Genomic DNA, 21,016 nt, shown 5'->3' on the forward strand with positions numbered 1-21,016 from the left:
ATTATGGATAGATTATGGAAAAAATAAAATTGTTTAATTTATTTGATTAATTATAGGATAAACTTGCATTAAACCAACTGCTATATGGAAATAAGCCAGACAAAAGCACAACAGCAAATGTCATTTTTCATATTTAATGTGATTTATAATTGTATTTATAATGCATTCAGCTAGTTTTTTACTTGTTATTAGTGTAGAACTCTGAGTGGTCTGCGCCATCTAGTGGTCAGTTAATGTTTTTACACCCAAGTATGGACTTCAAATGTTAATTTTATGTTAATTATGTTACAGGAACCTGTTGTACGTGTATCCTCTGAGGTTGAATCTTACTAACCGGTTGACTTCAGCGAGAAACATTACGGTTAAAATCCAGTTCATGAGTGGTGAGGACCCCAGCTGTGCAATGCCTGTGAGTGCAAAACCACATTTATGTGTCTAAATGTGTGTTGAAAATATATTACCATTTAAATTAAAATATTATGTCATTATAATTACAATAAAGTAATAATAATACCTATTTTGAAATTCTAAAAAAATATCAGTTAGAGCTGAAATGGATAACATTTGTAAATATAATTATTATTTTATATTCAATTACTGTCATTCTAACAGTGTAGATATTTGTTTACAAAGCCATAAAAGAAAATATATAAGATACTGAATTAAATATTAAATTAGTTATTTTATTGTATGAGGTACAAAATATATAAAGCTTACACTCAAAGTGGCAAACAAACAATTAAGTCACAAATCGTAATTGTCTGTATAAAAATCATCAGGCAAAATATTAAGATTGTGATTGTGTAACTAGTGTGTGAAGAGGATTTTATACATTTGTACTCACCTTTATTTTCCTCTGCGCTTTCCCTCAAAAGGTAATCTATGGAAAATCAAGTGGCCCTGAGTTTCTTCAAGAGATCTACACTCCAGTCACATATCACAACAGGTGATCATGGTCTCCAACAGCAATTCCAGTCATCATTGTGACAAGCAAATGTAAGGGTGGAGTAGTCAGTGGCTGTTCCCATTTGCTCTGCAGGTCTCCGGATTTCTATGACGAGCTAAAGATTCGTCTTCCAGCCCGTTTAACAGAGAAACACCATTTGCTGTTCACTTTCTACCATATCAGCTGCCAGCAGAAACAGAACCAGACTGGAAGTATGGAGAGTCTCATTGGATTTTCAGTGAGTGACTGGACAGATTGTGTGTATATCCACTACAGTTCAAACATTTTGGCTCAGTCAGATTGAAAATAGGAGAAAATTCATAGTTTTATTCAGCAAGGATGCAATAGATTGATCAAAAGTGGCAATAAAGACTTTTATAATGTTACAAACAATTTCTACTTCAAATAAATGCTGTTCTTTGTAATAATATACTTTATAAAATACATATAGAATAATGTTCTTTCTATTCATTAAAGACTCCACAAAAATATTAAGCAGCACAACTCTTTTAAACGATGCTGATTTCATGATCAAAAAAAAACATTTAATATTTTTATTAAATGTTGTTTATGATCATGAAATCAGCATATTAGAATTCTGAATGATCATGTTACACTAAAGACTGGACTAATGGCTGCTAAAAATTCAGCTTTAGTAACTGTCACAGGAATAAATCACATTTAAAAATATATGAAAATAGAAAACATTTATTTTAAAGTGTAATAATATTTAGCAAAATAGCAATTTTTACTGTAAAATTTGATCAAATAAATGCAGCCTTGGTGAACATACAATAATAAAAAATAAATTAAAAAAATTATATATATAATTTATATATATATATATATATATATATATATATATATATATATGAAGAGTTCAGATGCAAAAGCCTCTAAATGCCATTTGAAATTTTCTTCTAAAATGACCATTTTTATCGAACTTGTATATTTAAGTTCAGAAATTTCACTTAAATGACAATTAATAGGTAATCTTCATTGCCATTTAAGTGAAATTACTGAACTTAAATATACAAGCTTGATAAAAATGATCATTTTAGAAGAAAAATTCAAATGGCACTTTGAGGCTTTTGCATCTGAACTCTTCATATATACAAACACGAGAGAGAGTTTCAGTGACGTCTACACAAACTAGCAGAGACATAAATGTAAGTGTCATGACCTCAGTTCCTTCCCTGCAGTGGTTACCCATGCTGAACAATGACAGGCTGCAGACTGGACAGCAGTGTCTGCCAATCGTTCTGGACAAACTTCCCATGAACTATTCCTTGCATCCCCCAGAGGTACAGTCAACCATTTCACATCTGCCTTTTTTTGGATACCAGTCATTTCATTTTATAATCTTACATCAACGTCTTATTTAAGCACAGAATCTATGACTCGTCTGTGCCTTTGTGTGTTCATTTGTTTGAATATAGAGTACATTTTGTAAATTTGTTTTATGCCTTCAGAAACTGCCAGCTCAGGTACCTCCAGTTAAGTGGCTTGAGAATCATAAGGGACTTTTCAACCTTGAGCTACAAGCTGTGTCCTCCGTCCAAACTCAGGTGCGTAACGATGTCAGAACTCACTTCCTAGCTGGAAAGACCATTTTATGTTATGCTTTGAATGCTAGTGTGCTGATGTTCCCATGCTTCTTAATTAAGTTAACTAGCAAGACCTCCATGCATGGTAATCAATGTCACGTGAAAGATCATGCTGGTCAGCCACCAACAAACCTTTTCAGTGGAATTTCAAGCATTAAAATATACTAGTGTTCTGCAAAATGCAATGAAATTTGAATTATATTGACCTACCCAACAGGAAATGGAATGACAAGAAGAATTAACTAAATTACAATTCAAGAAATGTATATTTATTAAAACAATGTTGTTATTATGAACTGAAAAAATGATTTATTTATTTATATTTCAGATTTATTTCAGTTAATGAAAATTTTAGTTTTAGTTAATAATAACAACTGCTATTTAATTATATTTCAGATTTATTTCAGTGTTGTTATTGTTAACTAAACTTATTTTTAAAATAATTTTCATTAATTTAAATAAATCTGAAATATAATTAAAAATAGATAATAACTGGAAAACAAACATAAGAAATGCCTTTGCAACTATTATATTATATTATATTATATTATATTATATTATATTATATTATATTATATTATATTATATTATATTATATTATATTATATTATATTATATTAATTGAAACATACTATGATCAAAATACCAGCATCTTTAGGTGACATTTCAAACATGTTTAATAATATTATGCAATGTTATGTTTATATTTAAGAAGCTGTTGGCTGATTTTTTTGTTTTATTTAATCACAGGACAGTCATCTGGACCGTTTCTTTACTCTGTGTCACGCCCTGGAGGGCAAATCCACGTTCCCCATCCGAGTGGGAGATGAGAAGATTTCTGAGAACATGTTTGAGCACGAGCTGAAGCTCAGCATCATCTCGCTGTCCTCCTCTAGCCTGGAGCCGCTGGTGCTTTTTCTCCATCAGGTCCTCGACAAGCTCTTCCGGCTCATCATGCAGCCCATGGTCATTGCTGGACAGACTGGTGGGTTTCAGATTGGAAGCGCTTTTAGGTTTTGAATTACACTTACTGGAAAAACAAAGTCATTTTTTCAGCATACAAGTACATGCTCTTCAGAGTTTTCGGACATTTTACTAATTTAACGTTCTGATTTTAAGCATGTTCGGATTTGTCAGCTAACTTTACAGAGTTTTAATCTTGTTTTGAGCAGCAAATCTGGCCCAGATTGCATTTGAGTCAGTGGTATCAGTTGTCAACAGTCTTCACAACAGTCAGGAGCTGGCGAAGGACCATCAGGGCAGGAACTGTCTCCTTGCAACATATCTGTACTTTGTCTTCCGCTTGCCAGACACGCAATATGAAATCCACACCACAGGTACAGTAGGGCTGTGATATCATCTAGACCCCCAATGATGTCATTCTTCGCCATTCCAAAACAATCCGGTTTGGGATTGACTGTCACTGATCCGAGGCTTATGTTCAGCAGGCACAGGAGGTCTGATGGCTCACCCAGAGAGCCGATACAGCACTCTGACTCGCACCTCAGCCAACACGGTCGGCCTCATGCTGCTTCAGTCACGCATTCGCTCCAGCAGCAACCCTGATATACCAGCACCACAGAGCCCAGAGGACGCGGAGGTCAATAACATTCTTGGAAAGGTACATATACACATGCAACCTCAACATGGCAATCTATCAGCTCATTAACTCAAGTGTTGGTCAAAGTTCATGAGTCACAGGCCACAGGATGTAGGAATATATTGAATCACAGTTCAAAGAACTGTATTTAATTTAATATATTTTTTAAATATTTATTTTAGTATTATTAAATACTATTATTTAATATTAATTTAAATTAGGTTTTGTTAACATTTTAGTTTAAGTGTTTAAATTGTGCTTTTATGATTTGATTAGTCTTTTTATAATATCTATTTATTTTATTTTCATTTCATTAGTTTTAGTCATTTTTGCACTTCAACTTGCACTTTAGTTCTAATTGCTGCCAAGGCAAAACATTAAAATTTTCAAATTTTTCTTCTAATATCAATACTTTATTTTATTTCAGCTTTCAATGTTTATTTTTTTAATGTTAGCTTTTAATTTTTAGTTTTTCATCTAATATCAATAATTTATTTTATTTCAGCTTTTAATTTTTAGTTTTTCATCTAATATCAATACTTTATTTTATTTCAGCTTTTAATTTTTAGTTTTTCATCTAATATCAATACTTTATTTTAGCATTTAATTTTTAGTTTTTCATCTAATATCAATACTTTATTTTATTTCAGATTTGAATTCTTAGTTTTTCATCTAATATCAATACTTTATTTTATTTCAGCTTTTAATTTTTAGTTTTTCATCTAATATCAATACTTTATTTTATTTCAGCTTTTAATTTTTAGTTTTTCATCTAATATCAATACTTTATTTTATTTCAGCTTTTAATTCTTAGTTTTTCATCTAATATCAAAACTTTTTTTGGTTTCCACCAGGGTTTAAATCTTCCAGGCAGCCGCATGTCAGCAGCTACAAATGCCAATACTCCACAGAGCTCCACACCAAGCACACGTCCCGCAAACAAAAAGGTGACTCTTTGACTTGCCATTTCATTACCGAAGCTGTCTGTCATTTCAGCAGAGGATATTTCTAAATAAACACATCCATCTGTCTTTGTAGTTGTTCCATGAGGAGCTGGCTCTTCAGATGGTGGTCAGCACTGGAGTCTGCAGAGAGAACGTCTACAAATACGCCTGGTTCTTTTTTGAACTTCTGGTAAGATGATTAAATATGTACATGTTGCTGAGCAAGCCAAAGTTGGCTGTCTTTGAAATTCCAAAAGCAAGATATTCTGTAGATGTTGCTTGAGAGTTTTTTTTCTGGTTCTCATTGTCCTAATGTACTCACTCCAGGTGAAGAGCATGAGTCAGCACGTATCTCAGCTGGATAAGAAGGCAGTCCCCCGTAAGAATCGATTTTCGGACCGTTTCAAAGATGACATCACCACTATAGTCAACGTTGTTACTGCTGAGATTGGGAACATTTTAGTAAAACAGCAAAAGGTGATTGAATCCTTTCTGAACAGATCCAAATCTTACTCAAGAACTGTTTAGTAACTCAGTAAACATGGAGTGCATGAGAATAAGAAGAGGATTGTTTTTTGGAGGAATGTTATTTGTCAGTGATAATGAGAATGGATGTGTGTGTTTATTTGTCTTCAGGAGCTGGAGCAGGCAGAGAAGGTTAACGTCAGCCTGGCTTTCTTCCTGTATGACCTGATGTCTCTGATGGACCGAGGCTTTGTGTTTCAGCTTGTGAAGAATTACTGCAACCAGGTATTGCAGCTCATCTCATTTAACAATCGTTATCTTAACAGCAAGAATGCATTACAACTTCTCGGTTCAGTGAACATCACAAGCATGTCAGCATAAAAAAAATTAGATGGATGGATGGATGGATGGATGGATGGACGGACGGATAGATATACAGATGGACAGACAGACAGACAGATAGATAGATAGATAGATAGATAGATAGATAGATAGATAGATAGATAGATAGATAGATAGATAGATAGATAGATAGATAGATAGATAGATAGACAGATAGATAGAGATGGACAGACAGACAGACAAACGGACGGACGGACGGACGGACGGACGGACGGACGGACGGACGGACAGACAGACAGACAGACAGATAGATAGATAGATGGATGGACGGACGGATACAGATGGACAGACAGACAGACAAACAGATAGATAGATGGATGGATGGATGGACGGACGGATGGACGGACTGATAGATAGATAGATAGATAGATAGATAGATAGATAGATAGATAGATAGATAGATAGATAGATAGATAGATAGATAGATAGACAGACAGACAGACAGACAGACGGACGGACGGACGGACAGACAGACAGACAGAAAAAAACAGCTAGATAGATAGATAGACAGACAGACAGACAGACAGACAGACAGACAGATATAACTTTATTAACTAAAGTTTTATAGTTAAATTTAGTTTTTATTTTAATAAAATGTACATATAAATGAATATTTATTGTGTTGCTCTGCTACACATATGTTATGTGAAAGAGGGGAAGTGGGATCATGTTGCAGACTGGACTCAATCCTGCACCTGCATTAATATGTAACTAACTGTCACTCTTTTTCACAGATGGCAGCAAAGAGTGTGAACATGTCGACGTTGATCAGTATGAGGTTGGAGTTTTTGAGGGTCCTGTGCAGTCATGAACACTACCTAAACCTTAGCCTGTTCTTCAGCAGCCCTGCCTCCGCCCCCGCCTCCCCGTCACCTTCTGTCTCCTCACAGGTCAGTAAAGAAACTGTTATGACTGATCTAATACTCATAGTGTTTGGAAACAATGAGTATCATCTGTCTCTGTCACCAGACCTCCAGCTCGTGCAGTTTTCTGGACAATAAGATCGCAGCCATGTTTGATCTGTCGCAGGACTTTAAGCAACGGCATTACTTGACCGGACTCCTGCTGACCGAACTCAGTACTGCACTGGACATTGAGTCAGAGGGGTCGGTCCCTTTTAATGTGTGGCACAAAAGTGTCAAAAATTGTTTAGAGATTTTTTTTTTTTTGAGTGCATTTGACAAACTAATAATTCTGTTTTATGTGCATGTGTAGTGGGAGAGTTCAACAAAAGGCCATTAATGCCACATACAGTTTATTGTGCGCTCACGATCTGGACCAGCGCTGCTCGAGGCCAGAGGTCAAGTCCAAGATTGCTGCTCTCTACCTCCCTCTAGTGGGCATCATCATTGACTCCATCAATTATCTAGATTTCACAGGTACTGTCTGCCCTTACTCAAGTCTAGTTGTTAATCTTAGACTTAATAGTTGCTTTTAGGCAGTGAGGCAAAGTGCTCGATTATGGCTCTCTGATGGTAGTTTAAAATGGATTATGCTTTTCAGACCTGCGGTTTATATGTGAATGTATGTGTTTTCTTCACAGTGTCTGACTCTCGTGGTGGTAAAGGCAAGTCTGGTGGACCTGAGGATGAAACTGACAGTGTCACCCCCATCAATCAGTCTGTTGCCATGGCAATCGCTGGAAATCCTTTCAATACATTAGCGAAAAATGCACTGGCATCTATGACCTCTGTGGTATGAACAAGGTTTTTAAATAGAAAGAATATTATATTATATTATATTATATTATATTATATTATAGCATAGCATATTGATATCAAATGTATTAATAACATAATTGACATTATAAATAAATGGAAAATAGAAGAAAATATGTAGAGTGATCACTTTTTTGTATTATTAATATACTATTATTAATAATACTAAAAAACTGATCACTGTACATATTTTCTTCTAATGAATTACAATTATTTATTTCCATTTATTTATAATGTTATTTATAATTTATAATTATTATGTTTTATATATATATATATATATATATATATATATATATATATTCAGATTTCACTTTAATTTTAGTTTACATTTTAAGTTTATGTGCCTTTTATTAGTTTTTTTTATATTTATATTTTCCAATTAGTTAAAAAAAATAATTGATTAGTTTTAATAATTTTTGATCTTCAATTTCAACTTCTTTTAATTTTTTTGCCAAGGCAACTTTGTAAAAAAAAAAACCCAATTTTTTTAAGTTACGTTTTTCAATCTAATATTTTTTTATTTAATTTTATTTCAGTTCAAATTCAATTAAGAAAAATAATTAAGTAAATTCAATTCAATTAAGTAAAATCATTTTAATAGTTTTAGTTTACAACAATAGTTTACCATAGTGACCGTTAAAAGTTTAGCAAACAAAATATTTTACAATGATTGATAAGAATCAAGTATTCCAGAGATCTATGAATATTTATCTGAGATATTCCAAAGAAACAGTAATTCTCATTTGAATATTTTTTTCTACAATCTCTCTTTGTCTAGACGGGAAAATCCAGCAACATGTTGACAGCAGAGACCAGCCGCAATCTGCTGATGTGTTTCCTGTGGATTATTAAGAATGCAGACCAGAATCTGATCCAGCGCTGGACCGTGGACATGCCTCTCTCTCAGCTGAGCCGTCTGCTGGAACTTCTCGCCATCTGCATCTCCTGCTTTGAGTACAGGGTAAAAACACTCAGCACTGCAGCATCAAGAACCATGACATGATGTACTTTGACTTGAAGAGCAATACATCTTCTGGATGGCCTTTCTGATATCATTAGAACATTTTCACATGATGCATTATTTGTGTGTAGGGGAAGCAGAGTTCAGATAAGGTGAGCACTCAGGCCCTGCAGAAGTCTCAGCAGGCTAAAGCGCGTCTGGAGGAGGTTCTGCTGGGAGGGTATGGAGCTAGAGGAGAAATGATGAAAAGGGTGGGAGGTGAGCTGCATCTCATGTTTTACTTTCTATCTTAGCATTTGAAGGGATAATTCACCCAAAAATGGAAATACTGTTTTTGCCCCTAACCCTGTGTGACTTTCTTCCATAGAACACAAAATGTTTTTTTTTTTTCCAATGGGACTGTCATGCACTGTACAAAATTATATATATATATATATATGTATGTGTGTGTGTGTGTGTATATACATGTATGTATATGTATATGTATATATATATATATATATATATATATACATAATTTTGCGTAATATATATAATTTTACTTTCGTGGGAATAGTATGCGCATCATTCTGGGTAACATGGCTAACATGGCTAATGGAGAAGGGAGGACAGCTGTGAATATTTTTTTTGTTGGTGCTAACATTATCTGGTGCTATTAATTTGGTGCTAAATATTATATTATGTTATAATTAAATTATAGTTACATTCTTTTCTTTTTTTTCTTTTTTTTTTCTTTATTTTTTTCACTGAAATTGTTTTTGTGTGTTTTTTTTCTTAGAATTGTGAGTTATGACTTGTGAGTAACTCGCAATTGTAACTTTATCACACAAATAAGAAAAAAGAGATTTAATTCTATTTTTTAATTATCTAATTTAATTTAATTGTCGCAATTAAAAATATAAATAAATACATCTAAATAAATATATTTAAATATATTCCAAAATAAAAGTTTGTGTTTATATATATATATATATATATATATATATATATATATAAAATAATTATTTACAGTGCACTGCACCCACATATATTAAATACACACACATGCATGTATATATTTAAGAAAAAGTTTCATGTATATACTGTATATAGATTTATATATAATTTATATTATATATAAATATAAATATTTTATATATAAATAATATTTTTTTCTTAAATATACATGCATGTGTGTGTATTTATATATATATATATATATATATATATATACACACACACAAAAATTATACACAGTGCACCCACATATATTATGTAAACATAAACTTTTATTTTGGATGTGATTAATCGTTTGACAGCCCTAATATATATATCCAAATATAAATACATACAAACATGTATTTTATATAACTTTACATGCACTGTTTTTGAAACCACAGACTAACTTTTTGTGAGGAAAGTTTGTATTTATTAGTTACTGTAAGTCTGACTCCAGTTTCCATTCACTTTCATTGTTACAGGATATTTATATATATAAAAAAAACATTGTGTTCCTTTTGCTCTCTATAGCATAAAGTTAGCCATATGGGTATTTTAAACCACATGCAGATTAATGAATAATGACAGAAATATTACCTGCAGAGGGGACAGTTAATGTTGGCCCAATGAACAATATATTTGTTTTCCACAATACACTAAAATAATTTTGTAACGTAAAATGCTCTCTAATTTGACTTGTTTACAGTCCGCAGACTTCCTTTGTTTAGATATTTTCTAAATGTGTCCCATCTTTATGTGTTGGCTGTGTGTTGTGCAAGGTAACGACCGGACGCTGGGTCAGAGAGAGAACCTACGCTGGAGGAAAGACCTTACGCAGTGGCGCCAGACAAACGACAGGCAGGACAAGTGAGCGTAAAATAGTACCTTCATTTCACGGTTCACATCTGTTTGACCTGCAGCGCTTCTCATTCATTGTTGTTTCTAGTTCTCCATGGCCCTAATCTACTGCTAAATATAAGCTTTTTTTTTTTTTTAGTTTTGATTACTATTTTGCTATTGTTGTTTCCTCAGATCCAAAGCAGAGCTGGACCAGGAGGCCATAATCTGTGGTAACCTGGCAACTGAGACCAACCTCATAGTCCTTGACCTGCTGGAGATGATCGTACAGGTAACTGGGGAACTCTTACAGTGGACCCAAAACATATTTGGACGTTTTAGCATAAATAAAATGTTTTTGCTTGATATTCTACTTTCAGGCAGTTCCTCTGGCAGATTGCAAAGATAATGTTGTTGGCGGAGTGCTGAAAGTTCTGCTGCACTCGCTCACCTGTAACCAGAGCACCACCTTCCTGTCGCACTGTTTTAGCACCCTACGGGCTCTCATTGTAAAGGTACTGTCATGTGCAATTGTTTCAAATGTGATGAAATTAAAATAACCCAGAAAAAATGCTCTTATATAGTTGTGAATACAAACAAATTCAGTGTAACTCTTAATCATATAGCTGTAGGCTAGATTGGGGTTGGTTGTCTACAGGATTAATTTCATAATTGGATGCTGTCAGGAAAAAAAAAAAGAGATTTGAGAGAGAGATTTAAAATACAAGGTCAAACCATTGTTTAAAAAAACCCAGATAAATTATGCCACTTGGCTGACTTCATTTATGAAAAGAGTGTGTATTTACCTCGTCATATACGTACATGCTCACATTTAACAAGTATATTAAAAGTCCATAAGCACTATAGATGTTGAGGGGAGTCTACCAATCCTTATAGGTCTGATCCAGTCCATATTTTTCAATAGCTGATTCTTTAAATAATACATTGGGAAAACTCAGTCTTGTGGATGATATGTAAGGGATAATTCAAGCCGAGCTGTGCATTAACTGATTTTAATGCGCAACATGGTGGTTGCCTCCTCGAAATGCATTAAAATCGTTTAATGCACAGCAAGCTGTTGATTATCCCACTTATACCATGGTCATTTGTCAGCACTGACAACTTAAAGCTGTTATTGATGTTTGCAGCGCATTATTTGACGAGAACGGTAAAATTTACAGTTATTTTCGTCAGTTAGAACTAACATATTCTCCCCCGGCATATAATAACTTCGTACTGACTGTTTAAGTGATTAAAGTGTAACAACTATTATAAATTGTAGTCCCTGTCGTGTTTGTCATATAGTTCTTTATGTTCTAGCACCAACGAGAACCGCAGCTCTACATTCATCTTGCCTTGCATCTTCCTTGTCTTATTTCTTCCTGGTTGTGTAGTGTAGACGGCGACGCGTATATCTTCTTCGCCGTTGCATATGTGTGCTCAGCAAGACCGTTTTTGCGTTTGAGCGCCCCCAAGTTGTGTTTTACTGTAACCTCAGAAGCTTCAAACCCATGAGCAAAAGCGCCAATCTCATTGGTCGGATAGTTTTTGACGCGGCGCGTCAAACTAAAAAAACGAACCCGAGGCGTTTTTTATTTTTAAATGACCCTTTTACGTATTGCGTTTTACGCGTCGGTGTGAACACTCACATTGGCGCCCTTTGTTTAGTCACGAGTAAACGTCGGCGAATAACGCGCGCGACATTCGTCCCGGTGTGAACAGGCCTTTATTCTCACCAATTAAAGGCCTGTTCACACCGGGACGAATTTCGCGCACGACAGGGACTACAAACATCTTGAGAAAAGAGAACTGTTATGGAGTGGTATTGCAGAGCAAATTGGCGCCATCTAATGTCAGGGAATGAATTTGCATGTTCACTCACCTCATCGTCAGCGAAAATCGCTTAGGTGTGAACACGAAAAAAGCGTTGAAAAACGCTGACGAATAACGCTCGCTGATATTCGTCCCGGTGTGTACGGGCCATTAGAGAGAAACTTTTTAACAGTTGTGTGCACCGTATCAGAATCATATTAATTGTAAAAAATTGCTGTTTGTTAATCCCCTCCTGTGTTACAGTTGGCTGGCACAATTGCATAAATTTAGTCATGAATTAACGAAATGTGATTATTGAATGTTATTATCCAAGAAGAACCTAAGCTTTCAGTTGCACCTAAAATGAGAGGTATTCACCAAAGAACGTAAATTGTACCAACCAATCTCCTTCCTGTAATAATGTAATAAATGTTATATTGAATAAATCACTGACACTTAATATTTTTCAGTTTGGCGACCTGTTGTTTGAAGAGGAGGCCGAGCAGTGTGCAGACCTCTGTCAGAAGGTTCTTCATTACTGCAGCAGCTGTGTGGACGGCAACAGGAGTCAGGCTTGTGCTACGTTGTACCTGATCATGAGATACAGCTACAGCTCTGCTAGTGTAAGACAACTCATAACAGACCACTCAATACCAATCCAGCATTGCTGGTCACCTTCATAGGGATGTTTTGCGTACTGGGACCAGCATGTGATGCTGGTTGCTGGTCCCCAGCATGGAAAGTGGGAGTGCTGGTAGATCAGCTACACCAGCTCATTTTAGCTTGAGAACAGCATGGCTATGGTGGTCCACCAGCCAGACCAACACTATAACAGCTCTAACCGACACAAACCACTCTGGAGCAACATTCATGCTGGTTTATGCTGGTCTTTTAAGTAGGGTCTATTGCCAAATACACGAAAACCACTTCCACCGTTAAAATGCTAACATTGACGATGCTCGCTTTAATGTTTTTCTTCTCTATGTCTGTGTGTCGTCTGATAACACGAGACTGGCGCTGCTGGTCGGCCATCTCTTCGTATGCACCAGGCTGATGGCTAGAGTATTTCCTCTGTTTACTCAATTTCTCACCCCCTCAGTCCTCCCCTACCAGATGGCCATGTTGTTTGCCATCTCATTCATCTTTAATGGGGAAAGGATGGATTTCTCTCCCTGTCTGTCTGTTTGTTTGCTTGTTTGGTTTGTAAAATGCTCCAGCAGTCGTTCCTGTCGTTAGTGTAACCTTGAATAAGTCATGTTGATTCCTTTTAGCGAAGCGACAGGCCGTCACCCCCCCTGCTTTGTTTTTATGTTTCCTAAGGCCTTTTCTCACATTAGATTAAATGGTGAAAACAGTGAAGTCAGGTCCAAGCACAAATTCGGAATTAATCTTCTCAGCAGTGGCGATGTTGAGTCGTTTTTCACGGCAAAACTGACCTGATGCGATATTGGCGACGTACATAGATGCCTCACGCATACGCTCAATTTAACATAATGGTGCCATTGAAATGATCCATTGGCAATTATACAGGGGTTAATGGGAGATCATTTTGCAGTTTCCTGATGCTAAGCAAGATGGATGGAGCATTTTCAGCTCCTGGCTCAAGCCTCCCCTGGAATCAATGATCTGAAACTATGACAGCAATGGCCGACCGCGCCTGGCAGTGTGGCGTTTCCTTTCAGAGCCTAACACCTGTATCTGACAATGTAACCTTCAATAACCTCAGCAGGGCCAACCCAGATAAATGACACCACTCTGGTTGACAGGAACTTCTGGGGGAAGAGCTGTTTTCTAAATAGGAAACCTCAGGCAGTAATCAGACCTCTGCAGTCATGATGCTTTGGACATTCATACTTTGGAACAAGACTTGAAATTAAAGGGATAGTCACCCAAAATTGCTTACCCTCATGTCTGTCCAAACCTGCATGATTACAGATTGAACTCCACTTGTGCTAATTGGGTTAATTATCTGCACCTGCTCCTCCCGAACCTTGTTAATAAAACATAATTTTTTTTTTTTTTTTTGAAAGGACCATGTAGAATTTTGCACATAAATGTTTCCTTTGATGCCATGTGCCAGAGTTTGCACAATATAGCTTTATTTCATCTACAGTTCCAGTTTAACACGTTTTTAAAGCTACACTGTGTAACTCTTTTAGTTTATTCTTAGCTAAAAACACTTAGTTCTTTCAAAAATGTATGTGCTCATTAATGTATATTTACTTTGTTCAGGTAATAAAGTATTCCCATGCGTGTATAATATGCCATTGAAAATACATACGGGTAAGGGGTTCTAATGTCAGTCGCCATGTTGCCCCTCCATCTTGAAAGTACATTAGCCAAAGAGGGACGTCCGTTAATTTAAGCTTCGCCTTTCGCGTTTACGTTTGAGTTAACACTCATGGACGAGGTCGAACTGGAAGCCATGTTAATCTTGGACTACATTGGCCACCGTAGGATTTAAAATGAAATCGGAATTGAGAGTAACAGAAACTAATATTCACTGGGTGATCATATACCTTTTCACCGCTAGATGGGGGTAAAAATCACACAGTGTAGCTTTAAATAACTGTTTTTAACTGCTGAATTTCTGGTACAAGCTACATTACTGATGATTCTACTAATGAAATCTCAAATAAATTTCCACCAATCAGACAAACGAAACACTCAAATCACGCCAAATGAACACTTTTGCAAATTACGTTATCAAGTCAGTCTCCCCATGCTCTTTAACTACTTTAATATTTCTGTATATATATATATATATATATATATATATATATATGCATATTTTGCAATAAACATAAAATATATTTTTTATATATTGATATTTTATCAATTTATAAATCTCCGTCGTTTTTAATTGTATTGTCATTAGCAATGCTTAATGTCATTGAAGTTCATTCCCTCATTAAAGCTGTTATGTACACAGTCTTGTAATTTTTTGCAGATTTTCAAATGCTTTTTTCTTTAAATCAAAGTTTGTAATGTGACTAACCTAGTGGCTTTTTGGTTTGGTTTATGGCTTAGAACTCTTCAAGGGCAGGATGAGTTTTCCAGAGTAGTTAGTCAAATAGTCTATCTGATATTAATCTGCTCTACATTGACTGTTAAAGAACAATATTATTATTTATTTTACTGCTAGACTTTGGAGTGCAGCATTGACCAGCCGGGGCGAGCTATGTCAAGTCAAGTCAAGTCACATTTATTTATATAGCGCTTTTCACAATACAGATTGTATCAAAGCAGCTTCACAGTGATAACATGAAAGTAGTACAACACAGATCAATAATACTGCTAAACACTAAATAACCCCAACCGAGCAAGCCAAAAGCAAGGCGGCAGTGGCAAGGAACCAAAACTCCATCAGATTGGATGGAGAAAAAACCTTGGGAGAACCCAGGCTCAGTCGGGGGCCAGTTCTCCTCTGGCTTACATTTATATTGTTTATATATAAATAATAAATATAAATGTTGTTTATGCATAAAACGGCGCCATAACATATCGCATGCGTTGAGTCGTCTCCTCACAGGCGCTGGTCCTCTCATCGCAGGCGTTGGGGCATCCGAATCCCCGTGAGAGGCTGGAGACTATGTTAGACTAGTTAGCCAAACCTTGACCCCTTGTTGTTTGCCCTTGCAGAATTTCTCCAGAGTCAAAATGCAGGTGACAATGTCTTTGGCCTCATTGGTTGGCAAGTCTTCAGACATCCATGAAGAGTACCTCCGTCGCTCTTTCAGAACTATCCTAGCATATGCGGAAGAGGACATGGAAATGCAATCTACACAGCTGCCCTCACAGGTAAAACTTTGGCCTAAATTTTAGACCTAAAGACCTTCAGCCCAATCAGTAAGTATACTAATCATTTTCATAGATCATCTGTTGTAATGAATTACCTTATTGGTTTTGTCTCCACAGGTGGATGAGCTCTTGAGGAACCTAAACAGTATCCTCTCAGATACAGTCAAGATGAAGGAGTTCCAGAAAGATCCGGAGATGCTCATGGACCTCATGTATAGGTACACATTTTCTTCTGCAGCTTGAACCAAGTCTGCATGTGGCTTAGGGATTCCAGTCCTGTGGGTTTTTTTTCTCTGCTTCCCATTTTGCTGTGGTTTCTACTGTTTGTCTACTGTTTTTAGACTTACTATGGTAACAGAGTGGCACATTAGAGCCCTGCAGTGTGCCTCACATGTGTAATAACTTGAGCGAATATGCCAGTCCACAGTTTTCTTTGATATTAGGAACAAAATTGTGTTTATTTCCTCAGAGCATTAACCTACTTTTTAAATAAACCTACTGTTTGCTTTGGCTCCAGGATCGCAAAGGGTTACCAGACCTCTCCAGACCTGCGTCTAACCTGGCTCCAAAACATGGCAGAGAAGCACAACGGCAGGAAGTGTTTTACAGAGTCAGCCATGTGTCTGATCCATGCCGCAGCCCTGGTAGCTGAATATCTCAGCATGCTGGAGGATCACAAATACTTGCCTGTGGGCAGCGTCACCTTTCAAGTGAGTTATTATCTTGAGTAGGAAACGCTTGAATCTGCTCCCTTTCCGAAAAACAACAGTAGGCGTGAATTATGTCTCGGCTGCTCTTCGAACCCTCACACACGGCTCGGTTTAAATGAGATCCATGTCCGACTGTGGTAAATAATTGTCTCTCCCCACCAGAACATCTCTCCTAATGTGCTGGAGGAGTCTGCAGTCTCAGACGACATATTGTCTCCAGACGAGGATGGGGTTTGCTCGGGACGCTACTTCACAGAAAATGGCCTAGTTGGGCTTCTGGAACAGGCTGCCGAGCTATTCAGCAATGTGAGTTATCCGCGGAGCAAGGCGCCAACGACATATTCCAAATTAGCAGCCCATTCTTTTATGATACTCTGTATCTTTTCTGTACTATGATACTACTTATATTCATTATAATGTGTATAGTGTATGTATAACATACATTTTTTAAATTATATTTAAGTACTATTTAAAATAGAAAATATATATTTATTATTGTTATTATTAGCAGTAGTTTTTTTATTTTATTGTATATATTTATAATAATAATAATAATAATTGAAATATAAAAAATACGTAAACTATATTAATAGATTTAGTTCACTTTTCAAAAAACTTTTGCTGATAATTTACTCACCCCCATGTCATCCAAGATGTCCATGTCATTCTTCAGTCGAAAAGAAATTAAGGTTTTTGATGAGAACATTCCAGCATTTTTCTCCATATAATGGACTTCAATGGGAACCAAACGGTTCAAGGTCCAAAAGACACTTTCAGTGCAAACTGCAAACTGTTCAAAGGGCTTTAAACGATTCCAGACGATGAATAAGGGTCTTATCAAGTGAAACGATCACTCAGTTAAAAAAAAAAAATTTTTTATAAAAGTTTTAAGCTGGTCGCCTTGCTCTGTACTGCGATGCACGTTTGTGACTCTCCTGTTTAAACTCGTTCATCAAAATGAACAAATCTTTTTCCAAGTCAATTTGTTCGTTTCGTTCGTTTTATGAACCAAATAACTCGGAAATAGATTCGTTCATTTTGATAAACGAGGTCGAACAGGAGAGTCACAAACGTGCATCACAAAACAGAGCAAGGCGAGCATTTGAGCTTAAAAAACTTAAACTTTGTTACTTATTTATTAAATGAGCGATTGTTTCGCTTGATAACGCCCTTATTCATCGTCTGGAATTGTTTAAAGCCCTTTGAACAGTTTGCAGTTTGCACTGGAACTGTCTTTTGGACCTTGAACCATTTGGTTCCCATTGAAGTGCATTATATGGAGAAAAATGCTGGAATGTTTTCATCAAAAACCTTAATTTCTGTTCAACTGAAGAAAGAATGACATGGACATCTTGGATGACATGGGGCTGAGTAAATTATCAGCAAAAGTTTTTTTTTTGTTTTTTTTTTTTAAAGTGAACTACTCCTTTAATTGTGTCTGTGTATATTTATATTTCTTTACATTTAATTTTTACACATTTTATATTAATCATGATTACACATGAACTGAAATATTATATATTTTTAATAATGAAAAAAACTGTTCATCACTGCTTATCATTTTACAGGGCGGGTTGTACGAGGCAGTTAATGAGGTGTACAAGGTAATCGTGCCTATACTGGAGGCCCACAGAGATTTCCGGAAGCTCGCTTCCACACATGACAAGCTCCAAAGGGCTTTTGAGAGCATCATTCAAAAGGTAAAGCATACAAATGACATGTCCTCCTACATGAGTCTGCCAGGCAGGAAAAAAACTGTTTAATGTACATGTGGGCTGATGGGAGGAGTTGATATGTTGTGACATGCTATACTTGAGGCAAAATGATTTAAAACAGCTTTTAGCTGTTATTTAATAGTTATTACACATTTAGTTGTATGAGCACTTTTGAGAGGTTATATAGAATGTGTATAATGTGTATGTGTATCTTTTAATTTTGAAGAAAGAATACTGAATTAATATTTTCTTGCAAACTTTACTCCAATTATATTACTTCAAAAAAATTATTTCAGTGTAAAGACAAAAACATACATAAGATATATCTAAAATCATGCATCAACTATAATTGTCTTTTATCGAAATGTTTATTTTTACTTTTCAGGGTCACAAGAGGATGTTTGGAACCTACTTCCGCGTAGGATTTTATGGCTCTAAATTTGGAGACCTGGATGAGCAAGAATTTATCTACAAAGAGCCAGGAATAACCCATTTACCGGAGATATCCCACCGGCTTGAGGTGAAATTTCTCTGGAACCCTCTGAAGTTTTGAACTGCATTTGTGATGAATATGAATTTGAAGTTTGGTTTAAATGACAGGTTTTGATACTTTTAGGCAGTTCTGTAATGGTCTGAAATTTGCTCTGATATTATACGTAACGTAACTTACACATTTCGTTTGATAAGGAGCAACTTAGTAGTGAACTCTTTGTCTTCTAATTTTCCAGAACTTCTACAGTGAGTGTTTTGGAGATGGGGTTTTAGAAATGATTAAAGATTCCACACCAGTAGACAGAAACAAGCTGAATCCCAACAAGGTAAGTCTCAATTGTGCCAGTTTAAACACAATTAGAATCAAAGGTTCTCTTCAGGATGACCCTCATTAGCTTAAAAAGGCCAAATATCAATTGCCTCATTCAACTAATGTTACCTCCAAGGATTTATGTTTAATTTAAGTGCCATTACGATTTCCTAACATAGTGTGCTGATTTTCATACATCACATCAGGTATACGTACAGATAACCTTTGTGGAGCCTTACTTTGATGACTATGAAATGAAAGACCGCCTCACCAACTTTGAGAAGAATTTCAACCTTCGCCGCTTCATGTACACTACGCCGTTCACAAAGAGTGGGCGGCCGCGGGGGGAACTCAATGAGCAATACAAGAGGAAAACCATCCTAACCACCATGCATGCCTTCCCCTACATCAAGACACGGATCAACGTCATTCAGAAGGAGGAGGTAATCACAGCAACCCTGGTCTGCTTCATCTGCAGTTGTAGTTTTATAAAAGCATTTGATTGGCTAATTGCTCAATCAAACTCCCCCAACTCTTTATTTTTTATTTATGTTTTCAGTTTGACCTCACGCCCATCGAGGTGGCTATTGAGGACATGCAAAAGAAGACGCGAGAGCTGGCTGAAGCCACGCACAGAGAGAAGCCAGATGCTATAATGCTTCAGATGGTTCTGCAGGGATCCGTCACAGCCACTGTCAATCAGGTCTGAAACTTTAATGTACATTTGTACCCTTTAAATATTCTGAGCTGTGTAAAAAAACCCTCTAAAACCAAAGCTCTAGTAAAACATCTATCAATTATATATTAGCATACCTAATATAACAATACACATTGTCATGTTATTTATTTATTTATTTATTTATTTATTTTTTTTACAAAATAAGTAATGTTTATTTTCCAAAATAATAAAATAGCAAGGAAGAAAAAAATATATTTAATAATTGCTATTCTTTTAAACTTTATATTCATCAAATATTCATGGTTATATTAAATATTCACAAAATATTAAAAAAAAAATTTTCAACATTGAAAGTAATAAGAAATATTTCTTTCATTTCATATTCATATTTCATTTCTTGAGCACCAAATGATTTTTGGTGATACTGAAGTCTGAAGTGCTGAAAACTTCAGAGGAATAAATTAGCTACATATAAAAATATATTCAACTAAAAAAACATTTATAATAAATAATATTTTAAATTGTAATATTCCATAATATTACTGTTTTTACTGTATTTTTGATCAAATAAATAAACTACTTCTTTCAAACTCATTTAAAAAACCATACATACCAACCCCAAGTACACACTGTAAAGTTGCAGGAGTGACAAACGCATTTAAATGCAGGAGTGAGTCCCCTAAATTATCATTCCATGTGTGTATGGAACACGACTCGCTCCCGAAATGGTGATGATTGACACCCTGGTAACCATAGCAACAAGCTGGCATCTCTTGTGTCTGGCATCCTCTATTCCGATCAAAGAATACTACAGCAACGAAATACTCATTATATTCATCAATTTGAACTAAAGCACAGTGAATGTATTGCCATGTCCACTTATTATAGGTGTTATGGGGCTTGTTGTTTAAGCTTGGCTCATAAAATAATCAAGTTTACGGAGTTATTAAAGTGAGCAAGTACGGGTCTGTTTATTTTGGTCTGTTTTAAAGCTTGTGGGCTTGTTCTTGTCCACTGTTCTTCTAGCACTGATCTG

The 21,016-nt window shown here is 35.7% G+C and overlaps 1 protein-coding gene across 3 annotated transcripts in view; it reads left to right on the forward strand.

Moving 5' to 3' along the window:
- The window catches only part of dock8 (dedicator of cytokinesis 8), a 58,186-nt gene that overhangs the window by 32,494 nt on the left and 4,676 nt on the right, over positions 1–21,016 (forward strand). For 2 of the 3 annotated variants that reach the window (XM_039679887.2, XM_039679900.2), the window contains 31 exons: positions 292–409; positions 876–946; positions 1,040–1,184; positions 2,149–2,250; positions 2,419–2,514; positions 3,304–3,538; positions 3,726–3,890; positions 3,999–4,174; positions 5,008–5,100; positions 5,192–5,287; positions 5,425–5,574; positions 5,734–5,847; positions 6,699–6,854; positions 6,934–7,070; positions 7,180–7,343; positions 7,508–7,659; positions 8,464–8,646; positions 8,778–8,904; positions 10,404–10,491; positions 10,657–10,753; positions 10,842–10,976; positions 12,744–12,896; positions 15,916–16,074; positions 16,192–16,292; positions 16,592–16,784; positions 16,947–17,090; positions 18,353–18,484; positions 18,885–19,019; positions 19,228–19,317; positions 19,508–19,744; positions 19,861–20,004. In XM_039679887.2, coding sequence (XP_039535821.2) covers positions 292–409; positions 876–946; positions 1,040–1,184; positions 2,149–2,250; positions 2,419–2,514; positions 3,304–3,538; positions 3,726–3,890; positions 3,999–4,174; positions 5,008–5,100; positions 5,192–5,287; positions 5,425–5,574; positions 5,734–5,847; positions 6,699–6,854; positions 6,934–7,070; positions 7,180–7,343; positions 7,508–7,659; positions 8,464–8,646; positions 8,778–8,904; positions 10,404–10,491; positions 10,657–10,753; positions 10,842–10,976; positions 12,744–12,896; positions 15,916–16,074; positions 16,192–16,292; positions 16,592–16,784; positions 16,947–17,090; positions 18,353–18,484; positions 18,885–19,019; positions 19,228–19,317; positions 19,508–19,744; positions 19,861–20,004 — 4,288 coding nt within the window. The remainder of the gene's footprint in view (positions 1–291; positions 410–875; positions 947–1,039; positions 1,185–2,148; positions 2,251–2,418; positions 2,515–3,303; positions 3,539–3,725; positions 3,891–3,998; positions 4,175–5,007; positions 5,101–5,191; positions 5,288–5,424; positions 5,575–5,733; positions 5,848–6,698; positions 6,855–6,933; positions 7,071–7,179; positions 7,344–7,507; positions 7,660–8,463; positions 8,647–8,777; positions 8,905–10,403; positions 10,492–10,656; positions 10,754–10,841; positions 10,977–12,743; positions 12,897–15,915; positions 16,075–16,191; positions 16,293–16,591; positions 16,785–16,946; positions 17,091–18,352; positions 18,485–18,884; positions 19,020–19,227; positions 19,318–19,507; positions 19,745–19,860; positions 20,005–21,016) is intronic. The other variant, XM_039679894.2, reaches the window with a different exon arrangement.

The sequence above is a fragment of the Pimephales promelas genome, chromosome 14, assembly GCF_988280905.1.
Source record: "Pimephales promelas chromosome 14, fPimPro1.hap1.1, whole genome shotgun sequence".
Taxonomy (NCBI): domain Eukaryota; kingdom Metazoa; phylum Chordata; class Actinopteri; order Cypriniformes; family Leuciscidae; genus Pimephales; species Pimephales promelas.